This window comes from Colossoma macropomum, unplaced genomic scaffold (assembly GCF_904425465.1).
Source record: "Colossoma macropomum unplaced genomic scaffold, Colossoma_macropomum, whole genome shotgun sequence".
Taxonomy (NCBI): Eukaryota; Metazoa; Chordata; class Actinopteri; order Characiformes; family Serrasalmidae; genus Colossoma; species Colossoma macropomum.
Genome location: NW_023494807.1, coordinates 29,996,368 through 30,014,735, shown reverse-complemented (window position 1 = coordinate 30,014,735; position 18,368 = coordinate 29,996,368). Strand labels below are relative to the sequence as shown.

Genomic DNA, 18,368 nt, shown 5'->3' with positions numbered 1-18,368 from the left:
TATAAACATTTATGTAGGGTTATGTCAGCTGTCTTTACAAGCGTATGTAGCCTTATGAACAGAACCCTACAGCAAAGTGTTACCAGAGGTTCTTCCATGGCATCGCTCTAAAACGCTTGGCACCTTTATATTTGAGAGTGTCGTCCTTCATGGGCTTCATAACAGGCCTTATGTATGTTGTTATGATGCCTACCACAGCTTTGCATGAGACGAGAGGAAGTCCAGAAGTTGTGCTCGTGATCTCGCAGGCGGACGTCTCGATGCTCCACACTGAAATTTGAGATATGATGCCTTTTAAATCGCGCTGCATAATTGAATTGAGTTCAGTTGAACCTGAAACCTCAATCTCTCCTCACTATATTGAGAGTCTTTAGAAGTAATGAGGCTGTTCACTCTGTAGCTCTTTATTGCTTCCGTAATGGCACGCGGCCTCCTTCATTCTCCTTCAGGCTGTGCTTAATGTGTTGCTAAAGCTCGCTAATGTTCAGTAGTGGCTTCTGTGGGTTGGATTAGTATGTGTTGTGAGGAAGTAAGCAGAATGCATGCTGGTTTGTGAAGAAGACTGTGTTATTCAGTGTGTTTTACAGATGTGTGATGTTTTTGTGTTTTCAGGATGGTCCTGATGTTGAAGATGACATGTCGACAGCAGAGGTGAGGTTCCACAACAATTTTGGGCATAGTTGGAGGAATGGAATTCCACAACGGAGGAATTTCACCTCCGCATTTAACCCATCCGTGCAGTGAAACACCCACATACACACTAGTGAACACACACACTAGGGGGCAGTGAGCACACTCACCTGGAGCGGTGGGCAGCCCTATCCACAGCGCCCGGGGAGCAGTTGGGGGTAAGGTGCCTCGCTCAAGGACACTTCAGTCATTTACTGTTGGCTCAAGGGATCGAACTGGCGACCTTCTGGTCACAGGGCTGGTTCCCTAACCTCCAGCCCACGACTGCCCCCATGAATGTTTCATATTGTCATTGATGCGAGACTGACTCACTTTAAAAGAGGCTTTGTTTATCAGATTTCATTGTTGCGATAATACGATTTATATATCCGTATGAGCACTGTGTGAGATACCCGCCTGGTATTCGGGGGTCCCGTGTTGTCTGGCTGCTCACTGTCTCTCCATAGTGGCGCTGATGCTTCAATGTCAGTGAATGTTTGTTTTATCAGTTGTTCTTCTGTAAAGCCTGTGTTCCAGTGTGGTTCTGCGCTCTTCCTCACATTAACTGAGATCTTCCTCGTCTCCTCTTCTGTCTTCAGTGTGAGAAATGAGGAACAGTCACTCTTCACTCCAAACTCTTGGGAAACTGGGCGAGTTTTCAGATTTACAGATCTGCTGCAGCTCATTGTAAAGTTTTTCAGAGGAATCCGGGCAGAGTTACAGTTTCTAGGCTATAAAGGACCAACTGGGTGAACCAGTCTGCTGCAGCGCCACCCTGAGGCAGAGCAGTGCTGCAGCTCCAATTAGTTAAGAACACCAGAGACAGAAGCTGATTGTGGGTGAAGCAGATGAACGATGAGCTTCGCTGAATCTGGATTTAAGCATTTATTTTTCCAAAACGAACATCATAACATTTATTTTCAGGGACCCCCCGGAATTTTAATTGTGAGACATTTGGGGGCGCCAAGAGGTTAATTAGGGGGTCCCAGACCCCCCAGGACCCCCCGTTTTTTGCACCCTGCATATGACCTCGCCTGCCCCACCCGCCCCACAGTGCTTCCCCAGCAAACAACCACACATTACACCCAGATATAGAAAAAAGCAGCAAACGCAAGAGTTCAAGATGTAAAGAATGTAGCAGGGGTGCACTTACTGGTTTTATGGCCCCACAGATTTGGACAGGTTGACCATGTGTCATGTATCTCTTTACCTCAGATAGCCGAGTGGGAGGAGCAACAGCTGGATGAATCTGTCAATTTCAACAACTGTAAGATAGACCCCGCCCCCTTCCAGCTTGTGGAGCGCACATCTTTACACAAAGTAAGCCTCACTTCTCTTTTCTTACATTTCTGCCTTTTCATATGAAAGCCTGTATATAATCAGGGAGAAGGACTCACTTCAAAGAGGCTTGTTAGCTTTGAACTTGGTCTCCTTAAAGGCGCTGAGAAGCATTTTGTTAGACTGGTTAGTTAAAAAGTGCCTGATTTGAATTCATGCTGAACAGCTACTCAGACTTATGTGGAGCTGATCTGTGTGTGGATTTGCTTTGTTTGAATTTCGGTGCAGATCTCTTTAACTGTGCTTCTCCTCTGTTGTTATTTTATACGTTGATCACAGACACACACTATTTTCTCCCTGCTCGGTCTGGATCATGCCTACGTGACGAGTACCGGGAGGCTTGTCGGAGTGGTCTCTTTGAAAGAGGTGTGTTTAGTTTTATCAATTTGCTTGCTGAAAATTTTGATTTCCACTTACAGAATGTGCTTATGAACCACTTTATTACAAACCGCTACTCTGTGCTCCCACTCACTGGCCACTTCATCAGCAGAAACTGAGCATTGATGAAGGACACAAACTGTACACCAGCAAAGTGGAGCAACAGGAGAGGGGTTTCTGATAAAGTGGCCAGGCTTCAGGCATCACATAATCAGCTTATATTTTGTGTTGCTTCCTTCATGTTGTAAATAATCTGTTGGGTTGGTGCCTCTGGATACAACATTTCACATTTTGAACAGTAAATGCATTGTTCAGGAGAGCGGCCAGTGCATTTTTAAAAACTGTCCATGCCTGGTCACCTTGTTAATTCAGCCAGTGTGTAACACTAAACATGTGGTTTGTAACATTATAGGGTTAGCATTAGACAGTGTATAACACTAAACATGCAATATGTAACATTATAAGGTTAGCATTAGCCAGTGTATAATAATAAACATGCGGTTTGTAACATTATAGGGTTAGCATTAGCCAGTGTATAACACTAAACATGCGGTTTGTAACATTATAGGGTTAGCATTAGCCAGTGTATAATAATAAACATGCGGTTTGTAACATTATAGGGTTAGCATTAGCCAGTGTATAACACTAAACATGCGGTTTGTAACATTATACGGTTAGCATTAGCCAGTGTATAACACTAAACATGTGGTTTGTAACATTATAGGGTTAGCATTAGCTAGTGTATAACACTAAACATGTGGTTTGCAACATTATAGGGTTAGCATTAGCCAGTGTATAACACTAAACATGCGGTTTGTAACACTATAGGGTTAGCATTAGCCAGTGTATAATACTAAACATGCGATTTGTAACATTATAGGGTTAGCATTAGCCAGTGTATAGTAATAAATGTGCAGTTTGTAATATTATGTGGTTAATATTAGCCAGTGTATAATAATAAATGTGTCGTTTGTAATATTATGTGGTTAATATTAGCCAGTGTATAATAATAAACGTGTCGTTTGTAATATTATGTGGTTAATATTAGCCAGTGTATAATAATAAACGTGCAGTTTGTAATATTATGTGGTTAATATTAGCCAGTGTATAATAATAAACGTGTCGTTTGTAATATTATGTGGTTAATATTAGCCAGTGTATAATAATAAACGTGCAGTTTGTAATATTATGTGGTTATTATTAGCCAGTGTATAATAATAAACGTGTCGTTTGTAATATTATGTGGTTATTATTAGCCAGTGTATAATAATAAACGTGTCGTTTGTAATATTATGTGGTTATTATTAGCCAGTGTATAATAATGAACGTGTCGTTTGTAATATTATGTGGTTAATATTAGCCAGTGTATAATAATAAACGTGTCGTTTGTAATATTATGTGGTTAATATTAGCCAGTGTATAATAATAAACGTGCAGTTTGTAATATTATGTGGTTAATATTAGCCAGTGTAGAATAATAAACACCCAGTTTAAATATTACTACATGAGAAACACATTTATCCCTCCGTTTCCACTAAAAATAGGCCTGATGGGACGGATGTGTTTCTCTCCTTTGTTTGTGCCTGCAGCTGCGGAAGGCCATCGAAGGCTCTGTGACAGTAACGGGAGTGAAGGTCCGCCCTCCGCTGGCCAGTTTCCGTGACAGCGGCACCAGCAGCAGCGTTTCCGAGGTTACCGAGCTCCACAAGCTCTGGAGTCGTCACAAGAGCCTGTCGTTGCCGCGGGAACCAAACCTCCCGGACCTGGGGGACCAGTTGGAGCAGCCGTCCGAGGGCAGCCTGGTGAACGAGACGGACTGCACTGAGCTGTCCAGTCAGAACAGCCCATTACACACGGAGGACCAATCAGAGATCACCTACGCTGATGCCACGCCCTCAGAGGAGCACCAGTCAGAGCTGCCCTGCGACAGTGACTCCACCCACCACCTTGAGGACTTCTCAGAAACGGCCAGCGAAGATGGCTTGGTCCAAAACGACGAACTTGCTTGTGAGGGTAGTCCCTCAATCGCTGGTGACCAGCCAGAATGACGGCTGGCTTTTTATTGGTAATGCACACTCCATATATTCTGATAAGCAGCTTTTTGTGAATTCAGGGTGAAGAGGCCATGTGGAAGGAGCTTATCGTCTCTGTCATAACAAAACCTTGCATCTCCTTTTCTTTCTTTTTTTTTATTTATTTATTTTTTTTACACCTTTTGAAAATGCCAGCTGCCCTTTACATTGCGTGAGGCCTGTGCTTGGTGACCGTTAACCCAGTTACCGTGGTAACAGCTCCCAGTGATGGTAAAAACTCACCATCAGTCATTTACTGATTTATTTCAAGCACAGTAAAGCAGCAGTAAAACCCACACATGAACATCACTCAACTGCTAAACCTGTTGGGTGATCTCCTACACACTTAAAAATGATGGTTCTTCAAAGGTTCTTTAATAAAGAAAATGGTTCTATATAGAACCATGAACACTCAAAGAACGCTTTGCATGCTTAAGGGGTTCTTTACATTGCGAAAGTGTTCCTCAGGTTGATGGAAAATGTGCTGTAGATGGTTCTGTATAGAACCTCCTTGAAAAGAGTTCTAAATAGCACCAAGAAGCTGAAGAACCTTTAACCATGCAAGTGTTCTTTGAATGTGTATATTTCTATATAGAACCATTTTCTTTACTAAAGAACCATCATGTATGTTAACACCACATTTGTTAACACACGGACAGATATTATGCCTGTACAAAAAGCCGTCTGAACCAAATGGAACCCAGTAGAACCCGACTACTAAGGTCAAGTTCCGACGTCATTTTCCAAATATGTCTCAGGCTTGGGTGAATTTTACATTCAGGTTCTCACAACCCGCCTCCCACTTTTAACAGATTTTACCTACATTTTCTCCTTCTCATACTTAAAAAAGATGGTTCTTCAAGGGTTCTTACAGAGCTATGGGTTCTAAGTAGAACCATTGTATGCTTAAATGGCTCTTTGTGTGGTGAAATCGTTCAGATTGATGGAGAATGTGTTATATGTGGTTAGTACCAAAAAAAGGGTTCTTCTGTTGTTATGAAGTTGACCTTGTAACCATACCAGAACTCTTTTTGGTGCTACATAGAACTATTTTCAAAAGGGTTCTATGAAGAACCATACACAACACATTCCCCATCAAACTGAACAACGATTTCACCATGCAGAGAACCAATTAAGCATGAAATGGTTTAAAATAGAACTCATGGTTCTAAAAAGAGCTACTGCCGTCACTATAGACCCCTTGGAGAACCATATTTTTTTCTAAACGTGTACTTTTACTTCTTAATTTATTCTTCACTACTTTCACCTTAAATTTTTTTATCTGGTAGGCTGGAGCACCGAGGCCTGCGCTCGACAGAAAACGAGACGTGGGCGTAAAACGAGAATCGATTCAGGAAAGGCCAGTTTAGTGCAGCCAGAAGAACGTTTGATTTGTTTGACCCAAAATATCTGTAGATGTTGAAAATGTATGTAACATGTCCGACGTGCAGAAATAGAGTTTTAGGATTTAACAGCTGAAGCTAACTTGCTGTATTAGGGTCATTCTACAGAAACGTCCATTTTTGTGTCCTAGCGTTTACAGATATATTACACTTCAAAAACATGTTAGGGTTACAATTTATTTATATTTTAAAATAAAACAATAAGATATTTTAACAGTTACACCTTCTTGAGCCTCAATTTAGCAATATTGGTTTTTAAATCAATCATATAGAATTCCAAGCACCACAGAAGAGCTCGTCCTCACAGTCATGTGTAAAGGCTGAGGCCATATTTTGAGGAAAAAAACACGTTTTAATGCAATTTTAACTAAAATAATCTATACATGACTGTGGAATATATGATTTAAATGACATAAAGAAAACAAATGCCAAATAAATATTATAAAATATATAATGAAAGTTGTTGTCCCCAGGAGTCGTGTCACTGGTGTTACTGCGTAACAAAAAATCTCTTATTTTGAAATAAAAGTCACACTGATGACATCACTTGACTTCTTTTACCTGTTTTCTGAGGATCTATGAAGAAAAGCACATGGTGAGTCCACTGTGTCTTTCAGTTATCAGAGATTTTCTCATTCAGCTCATGATTTCATATGAAGCTTTTAGCTGACGTCACTGGTGTGACCGACTTTATTCTTGAGTAATTGTAAAAAAATAGAATACAAATGGATTAAATTACATATTTTAGTGGATATTCCATGATTGACAACATGTGGTTTGATGCTCTGTAGCAGCCATTTTGTATAATTTGTATGTTTGTTTAAAAATGTCTCTGGTGTTACCTTTATTATGTGTAACACCAATGAGGATCAGTAACACCGGTGACTCCTATGGACAGATAGAAAAGTGGACGTTTCTGTAGAATGACCCATCAACACTGCACAGCATGAAAACAGCGCAATATGGAAAGTTTATCTAAAATGGAAAACGCTTGAGATGCGGTTCAAAGCGTTATTTGCTGAATACCTTTGTTAAACCCTTAAAATCTCAGGCTTATTACATACTAAAGTTTATTATTCAGTAACTACAGGGACTTCAGTGCAAACTGGCTGAGCTATTCTTAGGTTATACACAGTCGAGTTACATTATTATGACCACCAGCTAATATCCAGAGTAACCGCCGTGTGCAGCACGGACAGCAGCTAGACGCGCTGGGATTGACTCACTAAGGTCCTGGTAGGTTGTCACAGGTAACTGGAGCCATGCTGACTGCAGTGCATCCCACAGCTGCTGGAGGGGGCATGGGGGAGGATCCACGATTGAGGTGGTCCCACAGATGCTCAATTGGGTTCAAGTCTGGGGAATTGGGGGGCCAGGGTAGTACTTGGAAGTCTTGGTCATGCTCTTTCAACCAATGTCGGACATTTCTAGCCGTGTGATGTGTTGCATTGTCTTGCTGGAAGGTCCCACCCGCCCCAGGGAAGACAATCAGCATGTATGGGTGTACGTGATCAGCAAGGAAGGATTCATATCCAAATCGGTTGAGAGTGCCTTCCACATTATATACCCGCCAAGCCAGCTCACGACACGTGACTTCCTTCATGAGCTTGGCACTGCCACCGGTGAAAGTATGAAGTGGTCATAATAATGTGACTCGACTGTGTAGAAGTGTGTAATAAAACCTTGGGCCCACCGGCAGGACTTGGCCATTTAAGGGGTTAAAGCAGAATTAAAACTTAAACTTGGACGGCTGATTATTTAATTATATCACATTATTTTACATTATTTTTATTGATCTGGGTTGGGTCGGGCTTGGACAGAAATTTCTCAGGCTGTATTTGAGTTTGGACCAAATGTCAGGTCAGATTAAAGCTCAAAGTACACTCTTAAAAAAGATGGTGATTCAAGAGTTCTTTAGTAAAAAAAAAAATGGTACTATATAGAACCATGAACACTCAAAGAACCCTCTGCATCATGAAAGGGTTCTTCAGATTGATGGAGGATGTACATGAAAGTGCCATGGATAGTTCAGAAGAAGCACTCAAAAGAGTTGTTCTGTTGTTCCAAGCTTGACATCATAACAATAGAAGAACCCTTTTCTATATAAAGTCATCTACAGCACACTCTCCATCAGTCTGAAGAACGCTTTTATGATGCAAACAACCCTTTAATCGAGCAAAGGGTTCTTTGAGTGTTCATGGTTCTATATAGAACCATTTTCTTGACTAAAGAACCCTTGAAGCACCATCTTTTTAAAAAGTGTACAGTGTATGTTTTAGGACATCCTCAGACCTCAGTGTTAGGGTTCAGACACTCAGACAAAAACAACTTTGATCTCGGGGAAAACAATCACGAGTAAAATCACGTCTCAGCTCTCGTTTAGCAGATGAAACTGGCTGTTTCAAATGACCTCAGGTGAAATAGCTTCAGAGAAGAAGGCGTCAGGCTAAGCTAAGCAGCCTCAGATGGCAAAATATGTGTGAGATTCTTAATATTGTTGTTTCTTACTAGATTAATTATAGTTTTGTCAAAAAAATTAACGATGACAATATACGATAACTTTTACTGAACTTTTATTTCCCAGAGATCAAGCTTAAGCTCACACGCTATCACTGTGCTTGCTCCAGCGTACGCTTCAGTGTTAGGAAGTGTCACTAAATTAGAGACTAAATTGCTTTTGTTATTTCATTAAAAAAAAAAACACATCTTGGTTTAATACAGAGCCGGTTTATGAGGAGCCTGGCCACTTCCTATTTCACTTCCAGAGGGCGCCTGCGAGCAAGTCCTCAATGAATGGGTGTGAATCAAGCTAAACGGCTAAAAACGAAAAGTTAGAATAGTTTCTAATCACTCACCCAGAACTTTCCTTTAATTTTAGAAAGTAGAAGGATGTATTTCCCTAAAAAAGCAAAGAAAACTCGCCTGTATGTTTCCTTTTTTTCTACAGCAAACAGGTTTTGGGCAGCAGGATGCTAACATTATTACTGAGTGCTGATTGGTTGGCGAGTGGAGCAGCTCATTAGCTGTTGGCGCCTCATGTACGTTCATAACGTCAATGAGCGCCGTTTTAAACTCCTATAACTCGAGATTAAAAGCTCTTAAAAATATAACAGCAGTGTTAAAATGTTTTATGCTGTTCTGTGTTCAGGAAATGTTTGTATTCTTTTACATTATAAATGTTTCAGTGTTCATAAACTATGATTTTGCTCAAATGCTCCATCTTAACCCATTCAGTTTGGACTCGCTCGGGAGCGCCCTCTAGCATTTCAGAAAGACATTACAGAGGGGTAATTCTCCTCTCAGCAAGTTCTCTGGTTTAATGCTTTACTGCATTTGTTATCCACATGGTCATGGGAACCAGAGGACTCTGACAAACACAGGCCTACATTTCACGACGACTGGACCAACAAAAATGGTCCAGAAGTTGCTATAATCTTGTTACATTAACATATTTTTAAAGTTAATTTTTCTTTTTCCTGTTCAGTCACGATTTCGGAGATACAAGGTTTTCTTACGACAGCGACAATATCAGCAGCGAAGCACACAATGTCCACTCTATACTGACCCTACCCACTTTTAAGTGTGTTTGAGTGCAGACCAGTCACGGTGTCTGTTTGTATTTACGAGTGAAATGAAGACGTTTTGAATGTATAGACGCCATAGCATGAATTCGTCTCTGTGAACATGTTGGTGATGTCATATTTAACATGCGTTATTGTGTCAGTATGAATGTCAGGTTATGAGAGCGAGGAGGAGGAGGAGGAGGAGGAGGAGGAGGAGATGGAGGGTGTGTGTTTGCGTAAGTGAGCAGTGTGTGTGACTCAGCTGCACCTAAGCCCACGTACCCATCTGGAGCTGACACTTTTAATCTAAACAAGAGCGTCTCTGAGAGCTCCGCCACAATGTCTCTCTATTTATAGTCCCTAATAGCCCACAATGACAGAAAACAATGAGGGGGTTCAAGAAATCTGCATAGGGTGCAGAGGGAAAATGGTGCAGTGCAACAAATGACATCTAGTGAAAACAAGAACGTAGGCAGTATATCTAATTCTCAATGAGATTGTTGGAGGAATATATACCATTACTGTCATATCAAACACTGTTTAACTTTGTCTTTTTTTTTACACCATTTGAAAACACCAGCTGCTCAGTCATATGAACATTTCATGATAAACAGACCAATATAAATGATACAAAATATATATATACACACACACATATATAGATATATATACAAATACATATACACACACACACACACACACACACAGGTTTGCAATGCTTGAAGGAAGTAAAGTAAGTAAAGAAAGAAGAAACATTCTTAAGTTTAATGTTTATATATGCATATATATCGATATAGATATAACTTTTTCTTCTCAAGAGTGAATATTACATGATAAATATATATATAAATATATATTATATATATATATATATATATATATATATATATATATATATATATATCATGTAATATATCATATATATATATATATCACTGCTTTCGGAAGAAAACCTTGTATCTCCAAAATAGTAACTTTACAGGAGAAGGAAAAAACATACTTCACTCTTAATGTAAGTCAATGGAACCAGACTTTTTTCCAAGTCATTTTGGGCTGTTTCTTTCGGTCCATTCGTCAAGACATTTACACACAACGTAAAGGAAAACAGGTATTTTCAAACTACGTCAAAAACTGAAAAACAACAAAAATGGAGATATGAGGTTTTGTTCCAACAGCAGCGATATATATATATATATATATATAGCTGTATGCAGAAGTTTGGGTTTCGATGTGAAAATAAGTTTAACAAATTAGCACATCCTATAGAGAACACACTTCTGCACTTTTTAAGGCATGATTACTGTTTATTTACTGAAATTAACAAATTTAAAAACAAATACAACATAAAATGTAGCCTGTGCAAAAGTTACAGCATATTTTATATTTTGTTTTTTCCAATATGTTGGGAAGTTGTGCACTAAAATCAGCCAAAATGTTCTATATTTAAGTGTTTTCTCTGTAGAGGTTGTATTAACTTCTTTTCACTAAGAAAATCACATGAAATTTGATTCAAACTTTTGCATATGATTGCACTTTGTATATATGTTTATATTTATACATGATTGCTGTCTAAAAAATAACCACGCGTCTCCCTTTATGCTGTGACAAAATTTTATGATTTGTGAACTAAAAGAAATGAACCAAAATTATTTGGAAAAAAAAATTAATTACATTAATTCACGTTAAAAGAAGGTTGAGGCCCTCTCCTGTACAGTTAGAATTTTGGAGATATGAATTATGACAGCAATGATATTTAATCTATTTATAGACTGTTGTACTTACTTTACTTCCTTCAGGCATGTTTTCTTAAAACAAGCTCATTCTTTGCCAATGCATTAAATAAAATTTCTTTTAAATGGGACAAGTAAGTTGAATAATCATATAATATTCAACAATCTCATGAAGAGGAATATTAGATATATTGCCCGTGTTTAAGATGCTTCCGTTTTTTTTTTTTTTGGCAGGACAGAGCAAAAGGACGAAATAATAATGTTATGAAAAGAGCGAGTCAGATAAAGGGACAGGAAATGTGCCGTCAGTCACAGCACAATCACTCAGAGGGTTTTAGCACATTGTAATTACCATGTAAGTTAAAGGTCAGCAGTACACAAACCAACAGACAGCGGAGATCAGTCTTTAATGAACGTCCTCACTGGCCGTTTACTGACACACATCATTTACACACTTACAGCCCAGGACTCACACAAACACACACTCACATACACCCACGCACACACACACACATGCACACACACACACACACATATAAATATATATATATATATGGATACTCTGCCTGTCAAAAGTTTGAGGACACCATGCTTTTCAACATGTTTTGGATACAAAAGATATTGTTTTCTACAGAGCCCCACCTGTGACATCCTGTATAAATAAAATTAATGCATGGCCACAATTTAATAAGGTGTGGGAATGAGATAATTAGGTCGTGGCCATGACTTAGTAAAGCATGGAAACGAGATCCTAATGCATGGACACAACTTAGTATGGTGTAGGAACGAGATAATTAAGTCGTGGCCATGACTTAGTAAGGTGTGGGAACAAGATAATTAAGTCAGGGGCCTGACTTAGCAAGCCATAGGAACGAGATAATTAAGTCATGGCCACAACTTAGTGAGGCACGAGAATGAGATAATTATGTCATGACCATGACTTACTAAGCCATGGGACCATGATAATTAAGCCTTGACCACAGCTTAATAAGGCATGATCTCATTCCCATGCCGTACTAAATTGTGGCCACGACTTAATTATCTCGTTCCCATGAGGTGCAAATGATAGTTGTCACATAAATATTTTCTGTGTGTTTTTTGCGCGGTGCGAACAACACAGCAGAATTTCAAAAGACACTGAGTATGCACTTAATAATCTGATAACTGCAGAAAATCTGATTGTGTCAGTAACTGGTTCAGTGTGTTTACACTTAATAATCTGATAACTGCAGAAAATCAGATTTTGTCAGTAACAGGTTCAGTGTGTTTACACTTAATAATCTGATAACTGCAGAAAATCAGATTGTGTCAGTAACAGGTTCAGCGTGTTTACACTCAATAATCTGATAATTGCAGAAAATCAGATTTTGTCAGTAACTGGTTCAGCGTGTTTACACCCAATAATCAGATAACTGCAGAAAATCAGATTGTGTCAGTAATCGGTTCAGTGTGTTTACACCCAGTAATCTGATAACTGCAGAAAATCAGATTGTGTCAGTAACTGGTTCAGTGTGTTTACACTTAATAATCTGATAACTGCAGCTGGTTGAATGAGTTTACACTTAATAATCTGATCACTGCAGAAAATCAGATTTTGTCAGTAACAGGTTTAGTGTGTTTACACTTAATAATCTGATAACTGCAGAAAATCAGATTGTGTCAGTAACCAGTTCAGAGTGTTTACACCCAATAATCTGAAAACTGCAGAAAATCAGATTGTGTCAGTAACTGGTTCAGTGTGTTTACACTCAATAATCAGATAACTGCAGAAAATCAGATTGTGCCAGTAACAGGTTCAGTGTGTTTACACTTAATAATCTGATCACTGCAGAAAATCTGATTGTGTCAGTAACTGGTTGTGTGTTTGAACAGAGCCATGATGTCTTCAAACTTTTGATATGAAGTGAGGGTGAAGCACAGACTGATGAACACACAGGCCATGTTAATTCACACATTAAAACCCAACCCAAACACCACCTGATGCCACTTCAACCACCTTAAGTCCGATCAGATGGGCTTTTTACCTTCATTCAGATGCAAACGCTTTTCATCAGGTATTTTGAAGTAATGTAGTTTTTGTCTTGCAAGTCTGTTGTGTTTTGTTTTCCATCAAAGGCCAGCTTATAGGCAGGGGATGGTCATTGCCGGACATTCGAGTACTGTATTTCATGTCTGATTATGTTTTATTGATTACAATCACTAACTTCATATGCACTTTGAGCAGAGCCCATCTGTTACTGGTTTTCAGCTTCATTTTTTATTTGTCTTTTAACAGGCTAACCAACTCAACTGTGCAATAATCAGTGTAGTATGAAGTGCCAAATAAGATTATTTCATATAGAATGTTGGGTTTGATGTAAAGTATATTGTGAAAGTAAGGTATGAGTCACTTGGTGTAACTGCAAGTCATGGGTTTAGTGGACTGAGGAAAGGAAAAGGAATCACCATCAGGGATCCATATCGTAGACCTTTTCTGTGACCAGACTGAAGCACAGATAAGATCAAACTTCAAACATAGTTATGTTAATGGTATAATGTTGAATATCACTGAATGACTGTGTTTTGTTTTCAGTAATGGACCTTTATCTTGTGAGGTTGGACCAGCTTTACAGAACCTGGTTAAAAATCCCATTTAACGTTAAGAGAAACTGTAGCACACAACTCAGTTTATGGTGAAGTTTCTAAATTTAGAGTAAAATAATTGTTATTAATTTCAAATTGGTTGTTTATTCTACAATAAAGCATTTTATTGACCCTAAAAAACCCAATAACCAAATAAATAAATGTAGCACACAGAACAGTGTGGAAAAATGTTGCACATATTATAGCTAATTATTCCTGAATACCTACTTATTATAATGACTAATATATATATATATATATATATATATATATATATATATATATATATATATATATATAAATATAAAACATAATGTATATGATTGTTTTCATTGTAAAGCTTATCCCACCTCTCAACAGTACACTCTTAAAAAAGATGGTGCTTCAAGGGTTCTTTTGTAAAGAAAATGGTTCTATATAGAACCATGAACACTCAAAGAAGAAGAAGCGTTCTTTGCATGGTGAAATGATTCTTCAGATTGATGGAGAATGTGCTGTAGATTTTCTGAAAAGGGTTCTATAGAGCACCAGAAAGGGTTCTTCTATTGTTACAATGTCAAGCTTGTTACAATAGAGGAACCCTTTATGGTACGCTGTAGAACCCTTTTCAAAAAAGTGTTATATAGAACCATCTACAGCATATTCTCCATCAATCTGAAGAATGCTTTTATGATGCAAAGAACCCTGTAATCATGCAAAGGATTCTTTGTGTTCATGGTTCTGTACAGAACCATCTACTAAGGAACCCTTAGACAACCATGATTTTTAAGTGTGTAAATAGTTGTATGTATAGAACCTTTTTGAAAATGGTTCTATATAGCACCCAAAAGGGTTCTTCTATTGTTACAATGTCAAACTTGTATACACTCAGAGAACCCTTTTGGTTGATATATATATAGAACCATTTTCAATAAAGTTCTGTATAGAACCGTCTATGGCACGTTCATACACATTTTCCATCAATCCGAAGAACCCTTTCATGATGCACAGAACCCTTTAATCATACCAAGGGTTCTTTGTGTTCATGGTTCTGTATAGAACCATTTTCTTTACTAAAGAACCCTTGAAGCACCATCTTTTGTAAGTGTGTGATGGTCTAGATAGGACGAGGTCCTTCGGATTGATGGAAAATGTGCATGAACAACTGTTCTAGATAGGACCTTTTTGAAAATGGTTCTATATAGCACCCGAAAGGCGTCGAGCATGTAACAATAGAACCCTTTTGGGTGCTTTATTGAACCATTTTCAAAAATCTATCTAGAACCATCTATAGCACGTTCATGCACATTGTCCATCAATCCAAAGAACGCTTTCATGATGCGAAGAACCCTTTGATCATGCAAAGGGTTCTTTGAGTGTTCATGGTTCTAGACAGAACCATTTTCGTTAATAAAGCACCCTTGAATCTTTTTTTAAGAGTGTAGCTATGAAAGAATGCACGGGTGGGTGGAGCCTGGAGAGATCAGCTGTGAAGGTGGAGCAGATTTGACACTCATTTGCGTTTGCTGTTCATTTGTTCTGCGGAAATGGAGACTAAGGGCTTGATTTGAAGGTAATGAAGGCGAGTTCACGGAACAATAACTCAAAATCTCCGACTTCCTGGCAAAGCAGCTTCATCTCCTCACCGAAAGACGAGCTTCGTCTTTCAGCTCGATTCACTTTATCCACCTTCAGATTGCAGATTCATGTAAAACCGACGCTGCTTCAGATCTGAACCATTCAGTGTTTCATGTCTGCATTCACCCCTTTCTGTGCTCTTTAAATCAAGCCTGTCATGTATTATACTGTATGCTATTATGCCGCACATTTAATGTAGAGTTAAGCAATAAGTCTGCAGTCATCTCCCTGAATGCTTTCTATAAGACCATCGCCTGTACAGACTATATGACAATACGTAATGTGTATGAATCTAGCACACGTGCCCTGTACATATAGAAGATATGCATATGGAATCAACAGTTGCCATTATTTTTCAGAAAACATTTGTTTTGTACATCAGTAAAAGATTAAATTTCAACTTTGAAGTTTGCTTTGGCTTCTCAGTTCACTCAGAAACAAGAACCGGACATCAGGCTGAACGTACACTCATCGACTTTAATGCAGTCATCACATTTCTTCCCAAATATGTCCTCATTTTTTTGTACAAAGGATTAAAAAAAGAAACCGAGATAAACACGTCAAACATCCGCAACGTCCTCACGAACAAATAAACACAGTGACGTTACCAGGTCACATTATATACGGTCAGAATAATGCCATGTTGACCATGAATCACCAGTTTTTACTTCACTGTGGTGGTTTATCATGCAAGTCAATGAGGTCCTACTGAGAACGTGTTCTTCCACTTACACTACGCTGTTCTAGTGTTTGACTATCATTCGGAAAAAGGAGCTGCATCTCAAGGTTACGCGGACGTACGTCGTCCTCCGGAACCTTTTCATTCAGCAGCTTAGCACATGGTTCACATCACAGTCGTACAGTACGGAGCAGGAAAAGAAAAGCAAACGAGAGAAGAAAGACGAGACTCGACAGTGTCATTCAGTTTCTTGAGGTACAACATCACACAGTGATCATAGTAAATGGGCACATTCTGTTCATAGACACGACGCTCAAAAGCTTCTGCATCAAAGCGCGAAAGCCTCCAAAAACTCCTCAGTTCAGGCTCCGGGAGCAAAAAGCATTTCGACCCAAAAAAAAAATAATAATAATAATAATAATTCGAGGCTTTTCCATCCCAGGAAACCAACCAGCACAGTTACGAGAACCCATTCCTTATCAGAATTGTACTTTAAACCAGCAAGAGCACTCAAAGAAGACGTTTCTTCCAGGGTTCTTCAGCAAAATGAACAGTTTTATAGGGAACCGTGAACTTTGCATGCTTAAATTGTTCTTTGCGTGGTGAAACGGTTCTTCAGATTGATGTGTATGGCTCTAGATTGAAGGGTTCTTCTATTGTTACAGTGTCACGCTTTTAACAATGGCAGAACCCTTTTTTGGTGCTACAGAGGAACATACACAACATATTCTCCATCAATCTGAAGAAGCAACTCACCATGCAAACAATCACTTAAGCATGTAAATGGTTCTTTCAGTGTTCAGGGTCCTATATAGAACCACCGTCTTTACTAAAGAACCCTTCAAGAACCATCTTTATAAGAGTGTAGGAAAAAAAAACACATTAGAAACATTCAAAAACATTCTCATCAGAAACACTTCCATTCCTTAAAGTAAGGGTTCGGTCAATAATGCTAATGTTGCTAACAATGAATGAAATTGAATAGTCACCAATTAGCATTAGCTAGCTTCCATTCGTTGCTGGCAACGTTAGCATGTTTGGCTGAACTGTTACTCTAAGAACAGGAGATGATCCTGACGTTTGTGTCCTATAATAACCTATGAGAGGGTAAAAATGAAGGAAGGGATTCAAATGCATTGATTATAGATTGTTATAACCAGTGGCGTAACTACTGGGACGGTCGGGCGGCCGGAGCGGGTCCTGTTTTTACTGAGACCCCCACATAAGAAATGACACCCATTACTTGAAGAAAGATCTAATTTCTTGAAATGTCTCACCTGCAGCGTCATATGTTCATTATTATGACTCTAAAACTGTAAAAGATCAAAATGATTGCATTTAAATAATATATCAAAATATGTATTTTATCAAAATATGTTATACAGTAGGCAGAACTCCCACATGCCCTGGAAAACCAGGAACACCTGGAAATGTATAACTAGATTCCTAGTCATGAAGAACATTTCAAAAATATGAAAAATGAATATAATCTCTTGTATAATGTTTATTTAAGACACTGGATATTTTAGAATATGCTTAGTTTTAGTTTTAGTGTCCATGTCTATTGACGGTCAGTCAGTAAGGCTTCATTAGAGACTGTATTGTTGACAGCTGCCTTGTATATAAGTGTATATATGTATTGAAAGGTCCTTGAAAATGATTTCCTTATTATATACATTCTCAGGAACCTATTTAATCTTTTTATTTGGTCAAATAAGCTAAATATTAAAACTAAAAACTATATTTATTGCAATCCAAGAAGGCAGCCTAATGTATGTTAGATATCAGTGGGTGGAGAATGTTTGATGTATTGAGAGCATCAGCTTGTTTGAGACATAAGCAAAAAAGCAGATTAGATCATCTTTAATGAACTAAAACTCATTTTAATGAGGGATGGCATTCATTTTTTTGCAGTGGGGCCCATAAGACCGTAGTTACACCACTAGTTAGAACTTAGAATTAGAGTTAAAATTATTATTATAACAATATTCAGTAAAGTATGCTGTAATTTCTTTGCAAAAATAAAATTCTCAGCCTATTTTCAAACATAAAACTGTCTTGTTTTAATTGTCTGCATTTTACTGTTGTGTAAATAGTTATATTTGTGTACTCAATCTATTTATGAAAAATAATTCTGGTGAAATTGACTAAATTAATTTTAAAAGTTCTGCCAAAAGAACTGAATCGATTTCTAAAAAAAATCAAATCAAATGGTTCTGAGGTCAGAGACTCGCACTACTAATAGGCTACAAATGAATATGGGCATGACAACTACGGCGATTTCCATCGAGGTCCGG

The 18,368-nt window shown here is 38.4% G+C and overlaps 1 protein-coding gene across 1 annotated transcript in view; it reads left to right on the top strand.

The window, feature by feature from the left end:
• clcn2a (chloride channel, voltage-sensitive 2a) overlaps window positions 1-4,558 on the top strand; it is a 76,378-nt gene extending 71,820 nt beyond the window's left edge. Inside the window, exons 20-23 of the mRNA XM_036556163.1 lie at window positions 613-651; window positions 1,885-1,989; window positions 2,287-2,373; window positions 3,975-4,558. Coding sequence (XP_036412056.1) covers window positions 613-651; window positions 1,885-1,989; window positions 2,287-2,373; window positions 3,975-4,433 — 690 coding nt within the window. The 3' untranslated portion in view covers window positions 4,434-4,558. The remainder of the gene's footprint in view (window positions 1-612; window positions 652-1,884; window positions 1,990-2,286; window positions 2,374-3,974) is intronic.
• The last annotated feature ends 13,810 nt before the right edge of the window (window positions 4,559-18,368 follow it).